We start from the raw sequence: 24,007 nt of genomic DNA, 5'->3' as shown, positions 1-24,007 counted from the left end.
AAAACATGTGTAATTGCAATAATTTTCAGGGAGAAATACTTCATTTTCTGGAAAAATTGAAGGGTTGCCAACACTTTTGGTCATGATAGTATAGATTCCTGCAACCATACCTAAAATCTATCATGTGCCATTCTATTTACCGAGCTGTTGTATTTAAGCTAATCATATATGATACTTCATGCTGAGCATATGTAGAATCTATGTAGATATTTGCTGTTTTATATCCTTTTTTTACTTTGAGAAAAAGATATATTTTTAATTGCTCGCCTGATTATGTGTTAAATACATGATGACCATATAGCTAAAAGTATATAAGACAATGTATTAGGCAGGAATATATATTTGTACACACCCCTAGCTGAAGGCTCTATATAAACATAACTAATGCTTAAAGGCGTTGTCCTATCTCAAGGATCCTATCTGTACTAGTAGCTTAAGTAAATTGAAGACTTTTCCTAAATATATTGCTTTAGAAATTCTGCTTTCTTTGCCTGCAATGTGACCTTACACCTCCCATTGTTTACAAAGCGTTCGTATACCCACAGACCTGGGAGATAGGACAAGTGACGTCACTTACTCAGCGCTGGCAGGACAATCCATTCAGGTAATTGCAGTTTGATACTAAAGCCAGGTCTGTTACGAGGGGAGTTCAATATATTCTCGGTATAGGCATGAAGGAAAAAGCTGACAATTCAGAATATATTTTATTTTTCAATGTACTCCCCTATAACCTCAATACACTTGTTTGATCTGGAAACTAACTTTTCAATACTCTAAAAAATAATTTTCCTCTTTGTCCAAAAATCATTACCTAAATTGATCCAATACCAAGAATACATTGAACTTCCCTCATATCTTTCTATGTAAACACACAGACAACACTGAGTCCATTCTGTACAAGCTTGTACATATCTGATCTGCAGAAGGATTATGAGTCCCATTCAGCAGGTGAAGGAGGAGGATAAATACAGCAAGTAAGAAGCAGACACTGCAGGCAGCCTGGCTGAAACACTGAGATGGGAAAACCCTTTTAATAAAGGGGGAATCATTCTGAAATCTGCACAACTTCTGTCTCTGTATGATTTTCTAAGACGGGTCAGTCTCAGTCACACCCATTTGCGAAACTTGGGGAAACACTGAAACACCCACAGAAACATGGCACCCAAACAGGGACCAGAAGCTGTGTCCATCCATTCAAAGGAGAAGATTTCTTATACTGACAGTGAAATTAAAAATCAATTGCATGAATAAAGAATTTATTTTTATCTCACTCTCATTGTGGGGCGAGTCTTCTACATTCCATGTGAGTATGACATATAATCTCTGGTACAAGAACTCTGATTATTGTGTTCCCTCTGGTTTGCTGTGTAAATGTGAATGTCTTGTGTCTCTATGGCTGATATGTTCTCCTCGTATTTGCATGAGTTTCCTCCCATACTCCAAAGACATTAGAATGTGGGCCCAATATCTGTAAAGTGATGAGAAATGATAGCGCTATACAAGTAAGAAAAATAAATAAGGAGTTAGTGTCAGGAAACGCCTATTATAATCTAATTACTGCTTCGGCTCAGATAAAGCAAGCTGAAAACTCTGTGACTTTGACTGACAAGGTAAAGAGAAAGTCTATAGAGAAGTTCTTTGCACAGGTAAAGATTAGATGAACTGACAGCCAAGACCGTAGTGCATGCTGACCATGTGTTCCTCTATGAGTTGACTGATGATTATACTTCCTTTCAAGGGGTGGATGGAGAAGTTATGGACACACCCCTGACCAAACATCTTGAGGGTCAACTCCACCATAGCCATTCCCTTGTTACTCACTTCCTTGTCAGTGTCACTACCCTTTTCAAACTGATGGATACAGCCATTCTTCAGGCCATAGAGGCCCATTTAGGGTATCAGGAAGATGTCACATGTTCCTCACTTCAGTTTTCTCTGTGTCATTATATCCTGATTGTCAGTATTTGTTTGCCTTCAAAGGTTAGTAATATGGACAGTATTATCACAGAGTGCCAAAAATTTACCTACCATGTATTCTGTTGCTATGATGTCTGTACTACATGGATAAAACTTGACATTGTGTTGTTGAAATATCTTGATGTTCTCTTCATTTGTTCCCTCATCCCTAAAACTTGTCTGTAAACATCGAGAATGCTAAGTCTCACATTCTAAGTTGCAGCTCTGCCTGGAAAAAGTTGTGTTCTCTGTAGCACAGCACGTCACCTCACATGGGACATGATGCAAGCTGTTTGACCCTTACCTATCCCACAGTATAACATACATCGGATTGTGGACCCACTGTGCCACCTAACCGGTTTCACTATGGCTATTCCTGAGGGCATTATCTAAGTGGTCCCCTGATTTTCACCCTTAAGCCCTATACAGGGATCTGGTCTTTGCTGCACGGTACCATCAGGTCGCTACCTCTAGGAGTAGTTCTGGTATAGGTGGCGGCTGATTCAAAGTGGTGTCAGGAATCAACCGGGAGTAAGCACAAAACTCTCTCAGGAACTGAAATCCAAGGACCTTTATTGTTCAGGCACAGTTCACAGGAATGCACAGTAGAGATGGGAGAACCTTTCAAGATTTGTTTCGGTTTCAAGTACAAGATTTGTTTCAGGTCGAACAAGTTTGTTATGGTCCACATCTTAAATTGGCTTAAAACATAGTGTATAACACTCTTAGTCCTCCTACTCACCTATCTATCCAATTTCTAGGTAACTAAGGCAAACACAGATGAAGTTATGTTAAAGTGACATTTATGTCTATGGAAAAACAAATGGTAAGTAGTGGATACAAACTCAGAGTATAACCATACACTGCGCTGATACTCACTTTTACACATTTTAAAATTAAAAATGCTTCACAAATTATCCTTTTTTTTGAGAAAAGTTCTTGCCCGTAGAATTTTAGACACAATTGGTGGTCATATTGCAAAAAAACAATGATTGTGTAAAAATATTTTGTTGGCTTGTAAGTACCACTGGCTTATTGTTATTTGGGAGACAAATTCATGGCTGCAGCCAAGTTAAAAAGTGATGAAAAATTGGCTTTTCAAAAAAAAAAAAAAAAAAAGCCACCAAACATTAACCAGTGTTTGGAAGCAGATGGGAAAAATATATACATGTTTTATATCAACACCGTGGCACCAGTGGAAGATAATGGTGGACCAGAACTTAGTGGTGGCAGGCACTAGGCAGTTATGATAACATGTGTGGCAGTGCAGAAGGACATAATATGATGGCGTCTCTTAAAGCTTTAAACAAGGGTGGCAGAGTCGCTGGAAGAGATGTGCAGGTCACAGCTCAGGTGAAGACAATGGTGCAGCTTGTAACTCACTGTATGCATCTGACCAACTCGCCATCACACCCTAGAGATTCTGTCAGCACTTCATGGCAGCCCTGCTTCTAGCGATTGGCTGGGCAGAGCTCAAAGGTGTATTTGTTAAACACTCAAGTTACGGAGAAGGAGAACGTCCATGTCCTACAGGCTAGCCCAGGTGATTTGGAATAAGAAGGAACATGGGCTGCACTATGAGAAACAGAGGTAACCAAGGGACTGTGCTTGCTGGGAGTAGTAGTATGACAATAGTGTGTCATGCAACTTCGAACCTTTTTGGACCTTGTTCGCCTATTATCACACTTTCAAGCTTGCAACTGTTTCTGCACCAGATCTTGGCATTCCAAACTACAGCAAGCCTTTAAGTCTGCATTGCACTAAAATAGTAAGCCATGCAACTGCCGTCCTCACTGAACAACTTGATATAGCAGCAGTGACCATTGGCATATTACTGTGCTCATTTTGACCCTGTTGCTAAAGGAGCCCTCTCCTGTGCTAGAGTTGTTGTAGCTGTCCAGCTCCTCCTATTGTACTTGATTTCCCCACCACTCTGTGTACTCAGCATGATGTTTATGGGATCCTGTTTCAAGTACAGCCCAAACATATCTCCATGGCCCGCCAGCTTTGACTCCATTGTGCCCTCCTCATGCCACCACATGTCACTCTTAAACTCCAAACCGGATTCAAAGGGAACTTAAGGAAGTGCAAAGGGCTTTGACTTCTACTCTAGTTCATTGTCATCTTAAGAAAAAGACTGTTTACTAGAAGACTATGATTGTGTGGCCCTTATGGCCCAAGAAACAGCAGGATTTGAGGATGTTAAAGATGTGCCAAAGATGTGCAGTCAACAGGCCACCCTCAGTAAAGTGAGCACCCCACTTTTCCCGCACAGGTTTGGTGTCCCAGGTATTATTGAGAGCAACAGAGGTACATATTTTACTGAAGTTGTGCAAGCCCTGACTATAGAACACGCCTTTCATACCCCATATCATCCTCAGAGCACTGGGAAGGTGGAAAGGTTAAATGGCATATTGAAATTTTAGAAAGATTTAGAAAACTATGGAGGAAACTGAGAAGCACTGGGTGGATTGTCTCCCTTTAGACTTGTATTATGCAATATTTATGCTCACCAAAAGGCTGGCCTTTCTCCATGTGAGATTCTTTTTGGTTCAACCCCTATTATAGGCCTATACCTCCCACAGTTCCTCCAAACACAGTACAGCTCACTCTCAGACTACAGTATGTGCAGGCCTTGAAAAACCATTGTGATGTGGTGTATAAATATGTTTTTTCCTCCTTTCCAGGCTCAGATGGTGTTACGGATTCTCATGGTCTCAAGCCTGGAGATTGGGTGGTCCTAAAGCATCACATCAGGAAAAATATGTATCTCAAACATGACAGCCTATTCAAGTTTTTACTGGCAACTTTCTCTTCAGTTGAACTTGATGGAAAAGTCAACTGGATCTATGCAAGCCACTGTAAGAGAGTGACTGGCCCAGAGGATAAGCTGGATGACATCCTTCCTGCTAGTCCTGACCCTGTACTGGCCAGAGACAAGCCTACTAATTGATGTCCTAAATGAAGAATGGGACAATAAGTTGATTAAGCACCATCAGCTCCCAATTAGTAGTGTCCGTGACCAGGATAAGTCTGAGGGTCCATTCACACGATGTAACGTAAACTCGTGTCAGAGTCAGCTTTGCAAAACAGAATCCCATTGACTTCAATAGGTTCCGTTTAGCGCGCATAACACATTGAAATCAATAGCTTAAAAAGCCTCCCATTAATGTATTACGCGGCTAAACAGAACCCATTGAAGTCAATGGAATTCTGTTTTGCAGCACTGACTCTGGGACGAGTTTACGTGTAAGAATCAACGCTCGTTACATCATGTGAATGGACCCTAAGATTTGTACTCAAAACCCTGTCTCAGCTAAGACTATGTCATATCTAGCTCTCCCTCTTGAACCCGATCAGATTTTTTAATGAATCTTGCTGAATATGAGCAGGTATATAGCAAATTAATAACTTCAGTAATAAATAGCTTAAGAAACACCTGGAAAATTGGGACAGCTGGTGGTCAAATTCTCATTTTTAAACCCCACTTGGTATGATGGTCTGTGTACTTATCTATATTAGCTTCAGGATTCTTATATGTCTTACTTCTAATTGCTGCAAAAAGAAACGGATTAAGGCATGTCAGATGCATGTCACTGGGCCATGATTAAATGGTACGAATGACAAATGGATGTCATCTGTATGCCATTCATCTACCGCCCATGCTTCCGCAGCCCCATTCATTGACCAGTGAGAACAATCCGAAAAACAGACAGAAATAGGACCTGTCCTGAATTTTGGCCACAGCTCTCAGCCCCATACATCAGATCCTGAAAATACATGGTCATGTGTATGGGGCCATAGAAATAAATGGGTCAGTGTGCGAGCGCTGAATAATGTACAGTCGTGTGCATAAGGCCTAAAACTGTTGTGAGACTTCTCTCCTGGGCGTGATGATGTGTTGTAATTGTGATGCAGTTCAGGGTTACTGATAGGAACTGGGTGAACGAGGAAGAATAAGTTCGGAGACTGTACCTAGCACTGACCTACTGAATATACCTCCTGTAACATCAACATCACTTGTCACAAAAAGGGAGGAACGTGATAGACACAACTTAATTTTGTCTTCTATCTAGTATTTCATGTTTGACATGTGCAAGTGAATGATTCAAGGGATCACATCTGCTTTCTGTAGAAAGCTAGGTACTTCCTGCTTTGGTGTATCCTTTGTACCTACAGTGTTGGCCAAAAGTATTGGCACCCATGCAATTCTGTCAGATAATACTCATGTTCTTCCAGAAAATGATTGCAAGCACAAACTCTTTGGTATTAATATCTTCATTTATTTTGCTTGCAATGAAAAAAACACAAAAGAGAATTTAAAAAAAGTCAAATCATTGATCATTTTACACAAAACTCTAAAAACGGGCTGGACAAAAGTATTGGCACCCTCAGCCTAATACTTGGTAGCACAACCTTTAGACAAAATAACTGCGAACAACCGCTTCCGGTAACCATCAATGAGTTTCTTACAATGCTGTGCTGGAATTTTAGACCATTCTTCTTTGGCAAACTGCTCCAGGTCCCTGAGATTTGAAGGGGGCCTTCTCCAAACTGCCATCAAGAGATTTCTCCACAGGTGTTCTATGGGATTCAGGTCTGGACTCATTGCTGGCCACTTTAGAAGTCTCCAGTGCTTTCTCTCAAACCATTTTCTAGTGCTTTTTGAAGTGTGTTTGGGTCATTGTCCTGCTGGAAGACCCATGACCTCTGAGGGAGACCCAGCTTTCTCACACTGGGTCCTACATTATGCTGCAAAATTTGTTGGTAGTCTTCAGACTTCATAATGCCATGCACACGGTCAAGCAGTCCAGTGCCAGAGGCAGCAAAGCAACCCCAAAACATCAGGGAACCTCCACCATGTTTGACTGTAGGGACCGTGTTCTTTTCTTTGAAGGCCTCTTTTTTTTCCTGTAAACTCTATGTTGATGCCTTTTCCCAAAAAGCTCTATTTTTGTCTCATCTGACCAGAGAGCATTCTTCCAAAACATTTTTGGCTTTCTCAGGTAAGTTTTGGCAAACTCCAGCCTTGGTTTTTTATGTCTCTGGGAAAGAAGTGGGGTCTTCCTGGGTATCCTACAATACAGTCCCTTTTCATTCAGACGCCGACGGATAGTATGGGTTGACACTGCTGTATCCTCGGACTGCAGGGCAGCTTGAACTTGTTTGGATGTTAGTTGAGGTTCTTTATCCACCATCCGCACAATCTTGCGTTGAAATCTCTCGTCAATTTTTCTTTTCCGTCCACATCTAGGGAGGTTAGCCACAGTGCCATGGGCTTTAAACTTCTTGATGACACTGCGCACGGTAGACACAGGAACATTCAGGTCTTTGGAGATGGACTTGTAACCTTGAGATTGCTCATGCTTCCTCACAATTTTGCTTCTCAAGTCCTCAGACAGTTCTTTGGTCTTCTTTCTTTTCTCCATGCTCAATGTGGTACACGCAAGGACACAGGACAGACGTTGAGTCAACTTTAATCCATTTCAACTGGCTGCAAGTGTGATTTAGTTATTGCCACCACCTGTTAGGTGCCTCAGGTAAGTAACAGTTGCTGTTAATTACACAAATTAGCGAAGCATCACATGATTTTTCAAACAGTGCCAATACTTTTGTCCACTCCCCTTTTTATGTTTGGTGTGGAATTATATCCAATTTGGCTTTTTGACAACTCTTTTTGTAGTTTTCCATTGAAGACAAATTAAATGAAGATAATAATACCAAAGAATTTGTGATTGCAATCATTTTCTGGAAGAAAATGAGTATTATCTGACAGAATTGCAGGGGTGCCAATACTTTTGTCCAACACTGTATTTAGCAAAAGATAGCTAGCCTGATTATTGTGATGAATATGTGATGATCATACCGTATAACTAAAAGTATATAACATTTTTAAGTAGGAATATATATTTGTACTCATCCTCAGCTGTGAGTTCGATATAAATTTGACTATTGCTTAATAAAGGGGGGTTCATAGTGGAAACAGCACCAATGCTGTATGATTCTCCGAGCCAACTTGCATCAACCATACCCAATTTGGAAACTTGGGGCAACGCAGTTTTGTGTAATTTCAACCACACTGTCTATTAGTTGCTGTATCTAACCTTATATTATACTGTGCTGGAGGAACAGAATGGGATATATATCTTTTTACACAGCTTTAAGAACAAGGCAGATGATAAATAAGCCATATGAAACCTTTTACCCCTAGGTTTAGGGATCACAGACAGTGACTGAGCATAATTGGTGGCAGCAGTAAATATAGTGCAATAATAATCATCAACAGTATATACTTCAATTACTGCGCTCTCCACTAATGATTATGGCTGCTAAAATCACTTATAGAGCAAAGAGCATAACTAGGCGGCAAGCGTGCAGGGAAACGCTGCTGTACATTGTGTGGGGCATAATTATGTAGCATTAAAGGCTTCTCCTCCTTGCCTTTCAATAATATGTGATAAATGCCTTAGTAAATTGTTATGGCAAAATCATAGTTGTCAATTTAATTCTCCTACAAAGTTCCTGACTGCCCCTCCACAGTGTAAATCATTTGCTGAAAAGTAAAATAATCATAATTATAAACAATAATGGAATCCACATATCCAAAATTTGACTGTGCCAGATAAGATGTGTATTCTACAAAGAATCTACTAAAGAAATCAGAGGCTGGCACATATTTTTTCAATGAGTGGAAATGGTGTGTGAAATAACCTACTAATATAAATTTAATGCAGATTGTTATATGGCATATTTTCTCTTAAATCATCATCCAGTCCTGAAGTGTGAACATTGTACCCTTTATGCAAGAATTTAATTACTATACACTTTCCCTATGTACAAGAATATAACTCTTATATAATATTGCCTTATACACACACACATATAACTTCAATATTGCTTCTGTCTACAGCAGGGGTCGCGAACCTATGGCTCGCGAGCCAGATGTGGCTCTTGTCAGAAACCCAGACATGATTTCCCTATTTTGGCTGGTCATAAAAGAACATAGAAGCAAGCAAGGACATTGCATTCACAAGAAGATAACCTGACCAGAATAGGGAAATCATGGTTACTTTATGACATGTACCAGGCTGAAGAAAAATCTGATATTCATTGTTGAATCCATTGGCAACCTATCAAGACAAAAGATTGTCACTATTAACTTTTTTTTGGTATTCATTGAAGTAGATTCAAAATGTACTCCGGCCGATGCTTTCACCTATGTCTATTCCCTGTTCCTGCAAAATACTGTAGAGCTCATAATAGTTAGAGATGAGCGAACAGTAAAATATTTGATATTCGTTTTGAATAGTCCCTCAATATTCGACTATTCGAACGAATATCGAACCCCATTATAGTCTATGGGGGAAAAATGCTTGTTTCAGGGGATCCCACTCTTCGACTCAGGAGAGTCACCAAGTCCACTATGACACCCCAGGAAATGATGCCAACACCCTGGAATGCAACTGGGACAGCAGGGGAAGCATGTCTGGAGGCATCTAACATTCCCAAGTCACTGTATTATGTTGGGATCCCTTTCAGCTTGCGACATCAGTGCGGTCACGTCTGGTCACAGACATTTGTGATTTGGGTATTAACCCATGCTGAACTATAACTGATTGGCCCCTGATGATTCATAGTTGTGATGAAACGCAGCGTTGGGCTACCAAAGGGTCAGATTATTTAGTTACATGCCTTCTATTAGACTAATAGCAGACGTATCAGTGCCGCTCATCTAAGCACCTTCAGGCTTGCCAGATCCCGTTGGCGTGGCATTAGGCCAGTAACCTCGGGGGAGACAAGCACTGGAGGACTTATAGCACACTTGAGTCTGGCACAAGTCTACTACGTGCTATTTGTCTATTAGGCATGCTCTTTATGGTTGAGGGAGTCAGTGATACATTTAGGTAATGTGCTTTAAGCCTATTATGTTGCTAGACCCTCATACACAGTATTGTCTTATTACTGTCTGACCACAATAGGAGATTTATGATCGTTTGGCACACATGGTTACATCCAGGTGGACAGGGTGACCGAGAACATAGATCCACTGGTGTTTTCGGCTTTTTAAAACACCTTTTTGATACTCTTTTAGTCTGTTATTTAATAAAAGTTAAATTTTTATCTTTTTGTTCTAGATGTTTTTTCAGTGAATCTACTTTCTATCTAGATACACACATATTTTTGTGCACACAGTGAACTAATAATAGTGCATACCCATCAGAACCTTACTCTGTGAGATGATATCAGCACAGGTACTGAAACCTGCACAAACTGCTGTTGATAACACTTGGGGTAGGTAATAGGATCATGGTGACCTGACTGTGAGAAGCAAGAAACTATGGGCAGTTCAGGGCTAGGTTCACACTAGTGCTCGCTGTACATATTGGGCGGAAACCCGGCAAACCCCATTATACTCATTTTAAGCGGAAAACCAAACGCTAGTGTGAACCTAGTGTAAGCCTAAGTGAGAGAGGGAGGCTATAGAGAGAAGCAGGGGTGGACACAGACTACTGAGGGCCCACATGCAAAACAGTTATGTGCCCTAATTTCTGATATCTCAACGTAGAGCACCCAACACTCATGGAGATCCCAACACTCATGATATCAAGTACAGTACAACATATTTATTAAGAAATCCAAAAATACATAATAGTAGACGGTATGCAGAAACACAGTTTTAGCGTCCTCCTCATAAGAAATACACCAGTAATTATTAATACTTCTAAATTATTACCATTAAGAGGATGGTCTTTTAGACAATATAATGAGCCAAAGTGTAGCATTTTTAATTTACAGAGCACAGTAGAGGAATTATTTTAAAATCAGGTAGCAAGGTGTAGACATATAGGGGCACAGTGGGAGCTTGACTTTCAATTGGGTACAGTTGGGACCTTTTAATTGTCAGGCAGCATAGTGTATAGCACTGCTATGGTTGGGTTTCATAGTGTGTGGTCCTATTATTTTCAGGAACCCCACTGCGTTATGTCCCTTGCAGACAACTGTGGCCATGATCAGTGTGCTATCCATGAATTTCCTGGATAGCACACTGAGCCCTTCATTTCTATGGACCCATACACATGACCATGAATTACACAGTCACTTGAGAAGGCCGACAGTCCGGGCCATGAAATATAGAACAGGTCCTATTCCTATCCAATTTTCCTGTAGAGAAGGACATGGACCTGTTCTCTTTCATTTTGCTGGATAATATTTCATATTTACCTTATGGTAACATCGAAAGTATGCTGCTCGCTCATCAGAAAACTTCTCCAGCCGTTTTGGTCCTTTACTGGACGCTTTCTTGAACACTAACCAGCACCTTTGATAAATCTGCAGGTGGAGAAGCAGAAAACTATCACACATTGTTATGAACTTAATCCCCTCCTTTCCCTTAATAATAAATCACACTGCAAGTATATAAATGTATGTTATGTCTTATAATCCAATCACACCCTGCAGTTACAGTACATTTTCTTTGGCTAGTATTACATCACTCCTTTGACAGACACACCGCTAGCAGTCTAGCTCTAAGATATCATATATAGTTTTTGTACATTGCTACATTACATTGTGGGAGATGGAGAGGTGTTTAACTTTTGGTACAACAGTTTGTATAAATACACCACAGTGATTAATTTCATATTATTTATCAATAATTTACTTGGAGTGATACAAAATTGTGAAATGACCCAATGTATATCAATGAGCACAGTCATATATGAAGTCTCTAAGGAACTGTGATAATGAGCCTGACATGTAAGGACAGGTCATGAGAATAACAGCCAGCAAGCACAGCAGGACAGTGTGCACTATGCATATGTTATATACAGTATATAATAAATAAGATCAAATACTGAGAAAGTTGGCCATACACCTTAAACAGCTATCTCGTCTGACTCCCCTGTACACATGCACAGCTTGGGTATTATTCGTCTTTATTCCCTTTTATTTTCAAAGCTGTTTGCTAGGCTGTATTATTCTTGTGAACTTTTTTTTTATATGTCACACTGAATTCTTTAGGTATTAAATTGTTAAATTTAAGGTTATTTTGTATTGCTGTATGTATTCTATGACCCATACAAAACAGGTAACATGTCATTTTGGCCGCAAAGATAAGTCCATAAGAAACACAATTTTTCTCCAATTACACCCCTTTTTGATTTTTTTTTTCAAGCCTCCCAATATATCTTAAAGAATTTCAAATCGCACCATTATGAAGTACAATTTTTCCATTAACATTAAGTCCTTATATAGTTTTGTAAATGGAAAAATAAAAAATCTATATGGTAAATGAAATACAAAATCTTGTAGACAGAATTAAACCCAAGGAACAATGAAGTAGTACTGTGCAGTTTTTGCATATAAATTGTCACCAATTTCTGCAATTTACTGACGTTGCATTCTCAGGAGGCCCTACATTAAATGAGATGGGAGCTACTTGTTGGTTGGTCATGTGGTTCCATTCTTTCTGACCCCTATGCTGTACCATGGTGTGGTCTCTATGTGATGTCATCTCTCTTTTGCCCCTCCATTTGCTGCTTGGAGTTTATTGATGGGGAGATCTTCATTGTTTAAGAAATCTCTGTCAGAGTATAATGGACACAAATGTCATGTTATGAATTGATGTAACCGTCACTTTAAATATTGGTGGATTTCCAGGATGCAATTTCTATATTAACCTCATTCTGAGCCATCCACAATTCACTGCTGTGCCTGTGCTACAAAGTAGTGTTTGGGTCATGTGACCTTTAATTCTCCAAGTGAATTAGAGTGATGATGAGGATCAATAGCAGTGACCAATGTTATTAGAGATGGCTGTGCACCCGCTGCATCCCTGCTCTGAGGTCAGGGGTCTGTTGGCACATACTTTGTCTCTGTTGTATTATTCTCAAAGTGGTCAATAAAGATTATCTGGATTACTGCACAGTTTATATCTCAATACATTACAATTCTCTCTGGTTTTATGTGTTATAGAAATTTGATCAATAGCTGAGATAGGAACATGGAAGAACCATTTGCAGGGTAATTCATGAACAGCAGATCACAGCAAAAGTAGGAGGAGCCTTTTCTAGGGGTGTGGCCATTATGAAACTTTTGATTTTCAGGCTCCATATCTCACATCCACTACAGCTGGGAATATGAGACAACCATCGTTTTATAGACAGTCCTCTTGGCTATCTCATACATAAATTTGCCTTGCAACTATTTAGCATATGATTAGTTATGCAGATTCTTGCTATGTAACTGCATTGTTACTGTTTGGCTCCTAAAAATCTAAATTTATTTTTTTATTATTTTATTAATATTTTGTAAATCCAACTTTGGCTTTCAACACTACATGAATCGTTCTTGGCATGCTGACAATCAGATACAAGCATGTCTCAACCAAAATCTGATCCCAGTTCTCTTCTACACATTCCCAATGTTGGTGCATACTGGCTGACTCACTTGGGTACAAATACAGCTTTTTTGTTTAACTCTACCCACAAATGTATGATTCAGTTGGGATCTGGAGACTAATTCAGCACCTCTTCATTGTCATTGAACCATTTCATTGCTAATCTTGACATATGCTTTGGGTCATTGTCCTGCTGGAACACTATCTTGTGCTTTTCATACTCCTAGTACTCAAAAATAACTCTTCTTGTAGGATACTCACATATAGCTCAGCAGTGAGACCACCATCGATCCTGGTCAAGTATCCAGTGCCTTTGGCTATAAAACAACCCTATATCATCAGGCTTCCTCCATCAAACTTGACAGTTCATTCAATTTCTTGATCCATTAGTCCCCTTTTCCCTTGTTTCTTCCAAAACCTATTTGCAGCCATCAGAGCCCAGTCTCTTAACTTTTGTTTAATCACTCAAGTCCCCTTTTCCAATCTTCTACTGTACACTCTTTGTACTTTTTTTGCAAACTCGAACCAATGCTTCTTATGATAATATTGAAGTAGAGGCTTCTTCATCTTTTTTCAGGCCAACATTCCAGACTTATGTAATGCGCATAGCCGCATAGTGCTTGCATGGATGTCTGTGATCTCTCTATCACAAAGCATACAAGTCACCTCCACTACTGTGCTTGTTCCGCCTGTACTGATAGACCTTGTGATGAGCTTAATTATTGATTCAGATATTTTGCCTGGACGTCCACCTCTTGGCTACATGCTACTTTAGCAGAATGTAGTCTACTTAGGTCTCTTTAAGTGACATGGGCTGGATTTCATGCACTGGAGGACAGCTTGGTAGTTGAACTGTTCCAGTCCACACTCCTAGTCCACTATACATTTTTGCCTAGTCCTGGATATTCTCAGGTGAGGCTTGCTGCATCTTCATTACTGGGGAAGGAAGCCTGAAAAGGGCTGACAGGTTTGCAGCCTGAGAGAAAGCACCCTGGGACGTTTTACACAGTTTACTACTATGTTTAGTGACATCATCAAAACATTATTGAAGATTTCCAGTTACTAAGTGCTATCCATTTAAATCTTTGTTTTAATTTCTGTCATTAAGTGTAAGACAGAGATTGAACCCAGAACTTGGTATACACGAAGCTAACTCCCTATTTACTGAGCCACAAGCTCTATTAGACTCAAAGGCACTTTTTTTTTACTCTTTTACTTTTCTCTCTTAATGTATAATGTATTGTTATGCAGAGAAATATCTCTATATAAATATATATTTCCAGGCTCGGACTGGCCCACCGGTGTACCGGGGAATCCCCCGGTGGGCCCCCAAGCCCTGACTTAAAGTTTTGATTTTTACCAATGCAGATGCATTGGTCGGGGCCCGATCGGGATGGCCAGGGGCCCCAACCGGGCACCTGGCCAATGCATCTGCCTCCACACACAGGGGCCCCCATTAGCTGATGCTGAAGAAGTACACATCGGAGGACAACGTGTCTTTCTTCAGCATCAGCTAACGGTCGCTCCCTTCACGTACCTGCAGCTGCTTTGCTCCTCTCCTGTGAGGTCTCCCCTGCTGCACGCACTTCCTCCCCCTCCCCCCTCCTCCTCACACTGAGTCCTGTTACATCGCAGCGTGTGGGGAGGACAGGGAGCCATCTGCTGAGTTCACTACTGCTGGAATAGGTGAGTAAACTCTTTTTGTAAAATCTCTATGTTTAATATGTATGTATGTACATTTGTGTAAAGTATGTGACTTGTATACTGTGTGAGTACTGTATGTTTTATACAGGTATGTGTGAGTATATACAGTATGCTATAATGTGTATGTATATATGTGTGTATATATAGTATTCATACAAGTATATATATGACTTATATGGTATATGAATGTATATAAATGTGTATGTGCTATAGTATTGTATATGTATATTGTATTGTATATATGGTATATGTATAAGGCCTGGTTCACATCTGCGTTCGATGATCTGTTTGGGGAGTCTGCATGGGACCCCCCCCCAAACGGATTATCAAACGCATTAGCAAGCGGTGTGCAGTGAAAGTACGCGGACCCCATAGACTATAATGGGGTCCGTGTGCTTTCCACGCAGTGTCCGCATGAGTCATGTGGACAGGAAAGTAGATTGTAAAGTACTTTTCTGTCCGCATGTTCTATGCGGACACCGCACGGAAAGCACATGGACCCCATTATAGTCTATGTGTGCTTTCACTGCACACCGTCTGCTAATGCGTTCGGTAGTCTGTTTGGGAGGGTCCCCATGCGGACTACCCGAATGCATTACTGAACGCAGTAAGTGCAATCCCATCCACACATTGCAGAAAAACACACACAGCGGACACACTGCAATTTCCAAAACTGTTGCGGTTTTGGAAATTGCAGCATGTCACTTATATCTACAGAAACACCTGCAGTTTCCCTATAGGTATAAGGCTAAGTTCACACGGAGTTTTTTGGTCCGGAACCTGAGGCGGAGGCCGCCTCAGGTTCCGGACCAAAAATCGGGTAGCCGCGACTGAATGCCGGTGCACTGCACCAGTATCCAGTCACGCACTCTGCTCCAGATTAGGCCCAATAAATGGGCCTAGATGGGAGGAGGGAGTGTCTTCAGGCCGAATCGCGAGGCGAAACGACCTGAAGAATGAGCACCTCGCTTCTTTTTCTGGGAGCTGGAACAAACCGACTCCCGGAAAAAAAAAGAACTGACCGGCTCCCATTGATTTCAATGGGAGCCGTCTTTTTGGTCAGGATTTTGAGGCAGATACGGCCTCCTGACCAAAAATCCCCACGTGAACTTGCCCTAAAGGAAACAAAGTCCTCAGAGGAAACCTCTGCAGAGTTTCTGCAATAAGCGCTGCAGGAAAAACTGATGTGTTGCCGCCGGGGTTTTTCCCGCAGCGCTTTTTGCTTTGTCTTGCTACATGGGGCTTTAGGCTGACGCTAGGTTCACACTAGCGTTCAGCAGTCCGTTCTCAGCTTTCCGTCTTTCTGCATGTAGAAGACAGAAAGCTGTCAGACCGGGTGCGGCGGTGTGCGTTTTATGCTCTCCGCCGCAAAACCGTTTTTTTAAAAAAATCGGACACAGAGTACTGCGTGTTCGACTCTGTGTCCGATTTTAAAAAATCGGTTTAATGGCGGAGAGCATAAAACGCTCACTGCCGCTCACAGCCGGACATCTTTCTCACCCATTCAAATGAATGGGTATGAAAGAGTCCTGCAGGTTTCTGTCTCCTGCCTCTGTTTTGTGCAGGAAATGGAAACCTGCAGAACGGAGACCGGGCGCAGATGTGAACGAGTCCTAAGGCTGAGTTCACACGGAGTTGTTTGGTCAGGAATCCACCTCAAAATCATCCTCCAAAAAAGCCTCCCAATAGAACTCTAACCCAATAGAACCAAATTCCTGACCAGAAAACTCTGTGTGAACTCAGCCTTATAGTATAATGCTCAGTCTATTGAGATAATAAGGATGAGGCCCAACAGTGAGACACGGCTAAAAAAAATAGCTGTGGAAAAAAATTGAGGCGAATCTCAATGTATTTTTTCCACAGTGTTTTTTTTCCCTGCACTTTCTCCCAATTGCGCAGCTGAAAGTAACCGGCCATGTTTTTAGAAGCACGCACATTTTGGAGTTTGTGGCTGTTCCACATCTTTTTTCCTGCAGTCTGCGGATGAGGTAAATTTGATTATATTTCATTCACTTTGCTGGTTTTTTCTGTAGTAGCCAAAGACGTTGTGTTTCTGCAATGTGGGGTTTGAGGTATTTATGGCTTATCCAGAGTATAGGCCATAAAAAAAGTTTAACCCTGGACAACCCCTTTAATATGCCCCACACATTTTAACATCCCCCTTCTGCACAATATGTTACCCCATCACTGCTCCCACACAGTATAATGGCCCCATCACTGTATCCCATACATTATGGGGGACCAGTGAAGTGGCCATAAAATATTTGGCCCAGACAACCCCTTAAAACAAGTTGTCTATAAACTGGAGTGATCACTGTGGTGGCCGCCAGGGAGGTGTAAAAATATATATATATTTTTTTTTAAAAAAAAAGAGCCTTCTCACCTGTCCCCCGCACCCCGTTGTCCCCGCCTGTGTTTGGTCTCATGGCCTCATTTCTGGAGTTCCTGTACCTAATTGGTCTCAGCGATCACATGAGGTGCAGGACTCCCAGCAAGTAGTGCCAGTACGAGACTGAATGGACACTGGTGGCGGACAACGGAGCACCGGGGGCAGATGAGTATTCTTTTTTTATTTATTTGTTTTTTATTTTACACCTCCCTCCCACCACATGAGTTGCTCCAATTCCTGGACAACCACTTTAAAGGATTTATCCATCTTTCTAATATTGATGGTCTGTCCTTAGGATAGGCCATTAATATTACATCTGCGATGATACAACAGCCTGGACCTCTGCAGATCAGCTTTTTCCAGGACACTTCAGCTACGGGTAATGGTAACATTTCTAGGAGCCATGCTGTTCACTTGCCATACAGGCTGTAGCAGTAGGTATATGTAGTGCACATGGTATAGTGCGTGAGTAGCATGGCTCCCAACATGTTATTACCTTTAACCGCCCTGTCTCGGTACCGCTGATCTGCAGGGTCCTGGCGGTGGGCCCCTAGAAACAATTCCACTGGTGGGCCCTAGACATCCCAGTCCGACCCTGTATATTTCAGTATTTGAGATATCCCTATATACCAATGTACCATATAGGGAATGACATATACTTCCATTGACCCTAATGGAGCTTGTGGTTCAGTCAGGAGGGCTACAGCTTTGTATGTTTGTATGCATCATGTTCTGTGTTCCACCTAGCACTAAGTTCACACTAGCATCACCTCTCTATTGTGCAAGTCTGTTAGGGGACCTAAACAATGGAGAGGTGGACCGTTATAACAGTAGTTATACACAGAATCCAGGCAAACCTCATTGAGTATTTTGGGGTTCATCATTTTTAAACTGAAACCAGGGGAGGAAAAACTCCTTCATGTACAATCCAGTTCCCGAAAGTTCTACAACCCTGACGGTGCAATGGCCTACACCACTCATTCAACACAGTATATAGGACATCGTGGCATGCAATGCATTATCACTGGTAAACTCCAAAACATCAAGTTGTGATGTAAGCTATCATTCTCCTCTGCTATTGTAGAGGACAGTAACATAGGGCACTACTGCTTTATCTCTTTCACAGGCTTCACAAGTGCTTTGGGACAAAACCAAACCCTTTTGTAGGTTTCAACTATTCTATAATTTCTCTGTTTCTATTGATTCTCTATGAAATGGCAATTCTTAGGCCATAATTTCGGGGCCACCGCCCACTACACTAGCTCATTGTTACTCTGAGCTAGGTGCACCTTCCCCTACTCTCACCTATGCAAAGACAGCAAAATCAGATTCCGGCTTCTTTACTTTTTCTTTATTTGGTTTAGTTTACTAGTGTTGCAGCTAAGAAATCACTCTACTCACACAGGCACTTTGTTACCAAAGCTGAGGTAGAAGACGTTTGACCAAACAAAGGTTGATGTCAGATTCTCAGCAGTAAGAACCAGCCAACATCAGCCGTGCAAAACAACAGAAGCATATATCATATCATCTATGTTCCTGTATTGGTCTGCTGATGTTATCAGCTGTTTCTTTCCACTGAACTATTAACATTAACATGTGTTGTGTCAGCCATCATCTCCGTGAACAAATGCAGAATGCTTCACTCAATGGTCCCATGGCACACACAGCCACTACCCCAGTTCTCACAGGAGTTTGTGCTCAACACTCACAGTAATTGGTTCTTAGGTTAACAACATAAAACAACATATTGGCCATATGTAGCCTTTAGAAACATCAGGCTCCGCTCTGGAACTGCACTACAATGATGGAATATTAGACAGGTAGCAAAAGAAGTCCAGATGGAAGATCCAAAGGCATAGGAAAGCCTTGCTGTTATATGACAGTTTTCACACACAACCTGAATGCAACTTAGGCCTTGTTCACATCTGTGTTGGTAATCCGTTCGGGAGAGTCCGCATGGGGACAACCCCCCCCCCCCCCCCGAACGGAATGCCGATTGCATTTGTAAGCGATGTGTAGTGAAAGCACACAGATCGCCATACACTATAATGGGTTCCGTGTGCTTGCCGCAAGATCTCCGCATGTAACATCCGGACAGGAAAGTACTTTACAATCTACTTTCCTGTCTGCATGATTCGTGCACAGACTTCGCTGCAAGCACACGGACCCCATTATAGTCTATAGGGTCCATGTGCTTTTCCTGCACACTGCTTGCAAATGCTTTCAGTAGTCCATTCGGGGGGGTCCCCATGCGGACTCCCTGAATGGATTACCAAACGCAGATGTGAACCAAGGGTTAGCAACAACATAACACACAAAGATTGTACTTCAAGCGGCACCAAAGGGACACTACCTGCTTCACAGCCAACAGGTTACTCAGAAACAAACAGTTCACAATTGTCTATCTGCCCTTGAAAAGTCCAGCTCAGACTTTTCTTATGGGAGACAAATGTTCCTGCAGGCCAGACAAGGAGCAGGTAAAATAAACTCTCTGAGGTATAACAGCATTTCAGATCAAAGGAGTGGTATAGCAGTATAGTTAAGTTAACATGGAGTTTCTTGGTCAGGATTTTGACGCGGAATCCACATCAAAATCCGCCTCACAATAGAGTCCTATGTAATCCGCCATCTTTTTTCCCTCTAGCACTTTTTTCCGCTAGTAGAAAAAAGAAGTGACATGACCTTTCCTCAGGTGGATTCTGCCTGAAAAAAACAACAGGAGTCTATAGGAGGCAGAAAAACAGTTTGATGCGGTTTTTTTACGTGTTTTTTTCAAGGTCCATACACTGTGCTGGAGGGGAAAAAAACAAAAACTAAAAACACCTCAAAAAATGCTACAAAAAAATCCCTCATGTAAAAAAAAACACTTCAAAAAACCATTTCCTAATTCCTGAAGCAGATTTTTTTCCTCTCCAAAATCCTCACCAAAAAAACTGTGTGAACTCAGCCTTTGACTTCAGTATCTGCTCCTTGGAGGATGGCATGGAGTTGTCAATACACACACCACTGGACTTGAAGACTTACTTTCAAAGTGGCATACAGACACCCCTATCTGACATATGTATCAATGACAAATTAAATCAGTACATACAAGTTTGGCACATACTCAGTACACCAATGCATCAATGGCATGTAATACACAAGATGTACGGAGTGCACCGTAACAGTAAACATAAATATACAAGTTAAGCTCATATTCCGTACAATCTAGTACAATATAACAGTAAGGCCGGGTTCACACGGAGTATTTTGGCTCGTGACTTGGTACGTAGACGCCGCGGGAGCTTTTGCGGGCCGTATACGCTCCCATTGTTTTCAATGGGAGCCGGTACCGTATACGCGGCGCTATTTTGCAGCTGCCGCAAAATCACAGCCGCAAAATAGCGCCGCGTATACGGTACCGACTCCCATTGAAAACAATGGGAGCGTATACGGCCTGCAAAAGCTCCCGCGGCGTCTACGTACCAAATCACGAGCCAAAATACTCCGTGTGAACCCGGCCTAATGCAACAAAGTGTCATTTGGGGACTCATGCCTTCCCATAAAAGTTGCGCAGATAAACATGTGACTGCTCAGTTAAGGGTCCATTCACATGGAGGAAAATGGTGAGGAATTTGGTGTGGAATTTTCCAAGCTAAAAAAAAAAAAGCCTCTCTCTGATTTCAATGGGTTCTGCTAGCTTTTTTTTTTCCACTAGCAGAAAATTCCACTAGTGGAAAAAAAAGCTAGCAGAACCCATTGAAATCAATGGGAGCCGGAAAATTCCACACCAAATTCCTCACCATTTCCCTCCGTGTGAATGGACCCTAAAGGGAATTGTCTTCAGTTTCAGGGCAACTCACCCTTTAGGTTAAGGCCACAAGTAGAGGGCTGCAGCAAAAAAGAATTGTAGGATAAAACGCAGTGGCAACGAATTGAGGTTTTTCCCGCAGCACTTTTCATAGAAAGTCCACAGAGGTTTTTTTTTCCACCAGTGTTTTCATAGGTATAATTGACATGCTGTGATTTCCAAAACCGCAACAATTTTGGAAATCGCAATGTATCCGCTGTGTGCATTTTTCTGCAAAGTATGGATGGAATATTGTACTGTAAAACCGCGGTGGCCACATGGGGCCCTGGCTTTGAACAAACTTTACAGTCAGTAATGGGTAACCAGGGTTAGTTTTTACACAGAAGATACAGTCATGGCCAAAAGTTTTGAGAATGACACAAATCTTATATTTTCACATGATCTGCTGCCCTCTGGTTTTTATGTGTGTTTGTCAGATGTTTTTATCACATACAGAAATATAATTGCAATCATATTATGAGTAACAAAAGCTTATATTGACAGTTAGAATGAGTTAATGCAGCAAGTCAATATTTGCAGTGTTGACCCTTCTTCTTCAGGACCTCTGCAATTCTCCCTGGCATGCTCTCAATCAACTTCTGGATCAAATCCTGACGAATAGCAGTCCATTCTTGCACAATCAATGCTTGCATTTTGTCAGAATTTGTAGGTTTTTGTTTGTCCACCCGTCTCTTGATGATTGACCACAAGTTCTCAATGGGATTAAGATCTGGGGAGTTTCCAGGCCATGGACCCAAAATCTCTATGTTTTGTTCCCTGAGCCATTTAGTTATCACCTTTGCTTTATGGCAAGGTGCTCCATCATGTTGGAAAAGGCATTGTTGATCGCCAAACTGCTCTTGGACGGTTGGGAGAAGTTGATCTTGGAGGACATTCTGGTACCATTCTTTATTCATGGCTGTGTTTTTAGGCAAGACTGAGAGAGCCAATTCCCTTGGCTGAGAAGCAACCCCACACATGAATGGTTTCAGGATGCTTTACAGTTGGCATGAGACAAGACTGGTGGTAGCGCTCACCTCGTCTTCTCCGAATAAGCTGTTTTCCAGATGTCCCAAACAATCGAAAAGGGGATTCATCAGAGAAAATGACTTTACCCCAGTCCTCAGCAGTCCACTCCCTGTACCTTTTGCAGAATATCAGTCTGTCCCTGATGTTTTTTTCTGGAGAGAAGTGGCTTCTTTGCTGCCCTCCTTGAGACCAGGCCTTGCTCCAAGAGTCTCCGCCTCACAGTGCGTGCAGATACACTCACACCTGCCTGCTGCCATTCCTGAGCAAGCTCTGCACTGCTGGTAGCCCGATCCCGCAGCTGAAACACTTTTAAGAGACAGTCCTGGCGCTTGCTGGTCTTTCTTGGGCGCCCTGGAGCCTTTTTGCCAACATTGTAACCTCTCTCCTTGAAGTTCTTGATGATGCGATAGATTGTTGACTGAGGTGCAATCTTTCTAGCTGCGATACTCTTCCCTGTTAGGCCATTTTTGTGCAGTGCAATGATGACTGCACATGTTTCTTTAGAGATAACCATGGTTAACAGAAGAGAAACAATGATGTCAAGCACCAGCCTCCTTTAAAGTGTCCAGTGGTGTCATTCTTACTTAATCATGACAGATTGATCTCTACCCCTCTCCTCATCAACACCCACACCTGTGTTAATGGAGCAATCACTGAAACAATGTTAGCTGGTCCTTTTAAGGCAGGGCTGCAATGATGTTGAAATGTGTTTTGGGGATAAAGTTCATTTTCTAGGCAAATATTGACTTTGCAAGTAATTGCTGTTATGCTGATCATTCTGGAGTATATGCAAATTGCCATTAGAACAACTGAAGCAGTAGACTTTGTAAAAATTAATATTTGTATCATTCTCAAAACTTTTGGCCATGACTGTACATATCTACAGTCACTCATACTTGTGAGATGTCAGCCAGAAGATCAGCATCTTTTGACCCCTGTTCTCATCCATGCACTGATTTTCCATGTGTTGATCTTGAAAGAAATCCTAAGTACTGGTTAGCTAACAACTCTTCCCGAAAACATCCACTGTAGGGTCATCACAGATTTTATTGAATGCCTAATTTACTTTTCTGCACCACCAGTCAGATCCAGGACAAAACATCTGTTAGGGGGCGTTCACACTACCGTCGGTGTCCGACAGCTAGTGTCCGATGCTAATGTTTAGCACGGACATTAGCATCGGACACTAGCTGTGTCCGTTACATTTTGCATTATTTTAAATGGGATATCACGTGTGTCCTTTACTGTCCGTGTCTGTCCTTAACTGTATGTTCACAAAGATGTCCGATTTTTCAAGCGGACAGCAAAAACCTACATGTAGGATTTAGCTGTCCGCTCGAAAAATCGGACATTAGCAATGGACACTAGCTATCGGACACCGACGCTAGTGTGAACCCTGCTTTAGAGTTTAGGAAGGATCTGCAGAAATAGATTGTCCTATGTTATCTGCTTGCAGCAAGGTTAATTCACATATTCCACATCTAAGTGTGTCTGATAGAATAGAAGATCTCCGAGATCCACAATAAAGTCGCCATGGTGAGAAAGTCTTTATTACAAAAATGAGGACGACTTCATCCTGGCATTCCTCTGAATGGCGAGCACTTGCTATAATGAGCCCTGGGGGGAGGGGTGTCCTTCAGAAGACAATGTGCTCTGCTCATTCTCATTTCCTTTTATACTAAATCCTCCAATTATTTTTATC

General features: G+C 41.6%; 1 protein-coding gene across 2 annotated transcripts in view; it reads right to left on the bottom strand.

The window, feature by feature from the left end:
• DOK5 (docking protein 5) overlaps window positions 1–24,007 on the bottom strand; it is a 117,942-nt gene that overhangs the window by 39,020 nt on the left and 54,915 nt on the right. For both annotated transcript variants that reach the window (XM_075276874.1, XM_075276875.1), the window contains exon 2: window positions 11,179–11,286. In XM_075276874.1, coding sequence (XP_075132975.1) covers window positions 11,179–11,286 — 108 coding nt within the window. The remainder of the gene's footprint in view (window positions 1–11,178; window positions 11,287–24,007) is intronic.

The sequence above is a fragment of the Leptodactylus fuscus genome, chromosome 6, assembly GCF_031893055.1.
Source record: "Leptodactylus fuscus isolate aLepFus1 chromosome 6, aLepFus1.hap2, whole genome shotgun sequence".
In the NCBI taxonomy this organism is placed as follows: domain Eukaryota; kingdom Metazoa; phylum Chordata; class Amphibia; order Anura; family Leptodactylidae; genus Leptodactylus; species Leptodactylus fuscus.
The sequence above is the reverse complement of the archived record's forward strand: the minus strand, read 5'-3'. Positions and strand labels throughout refer to the sequence as shown.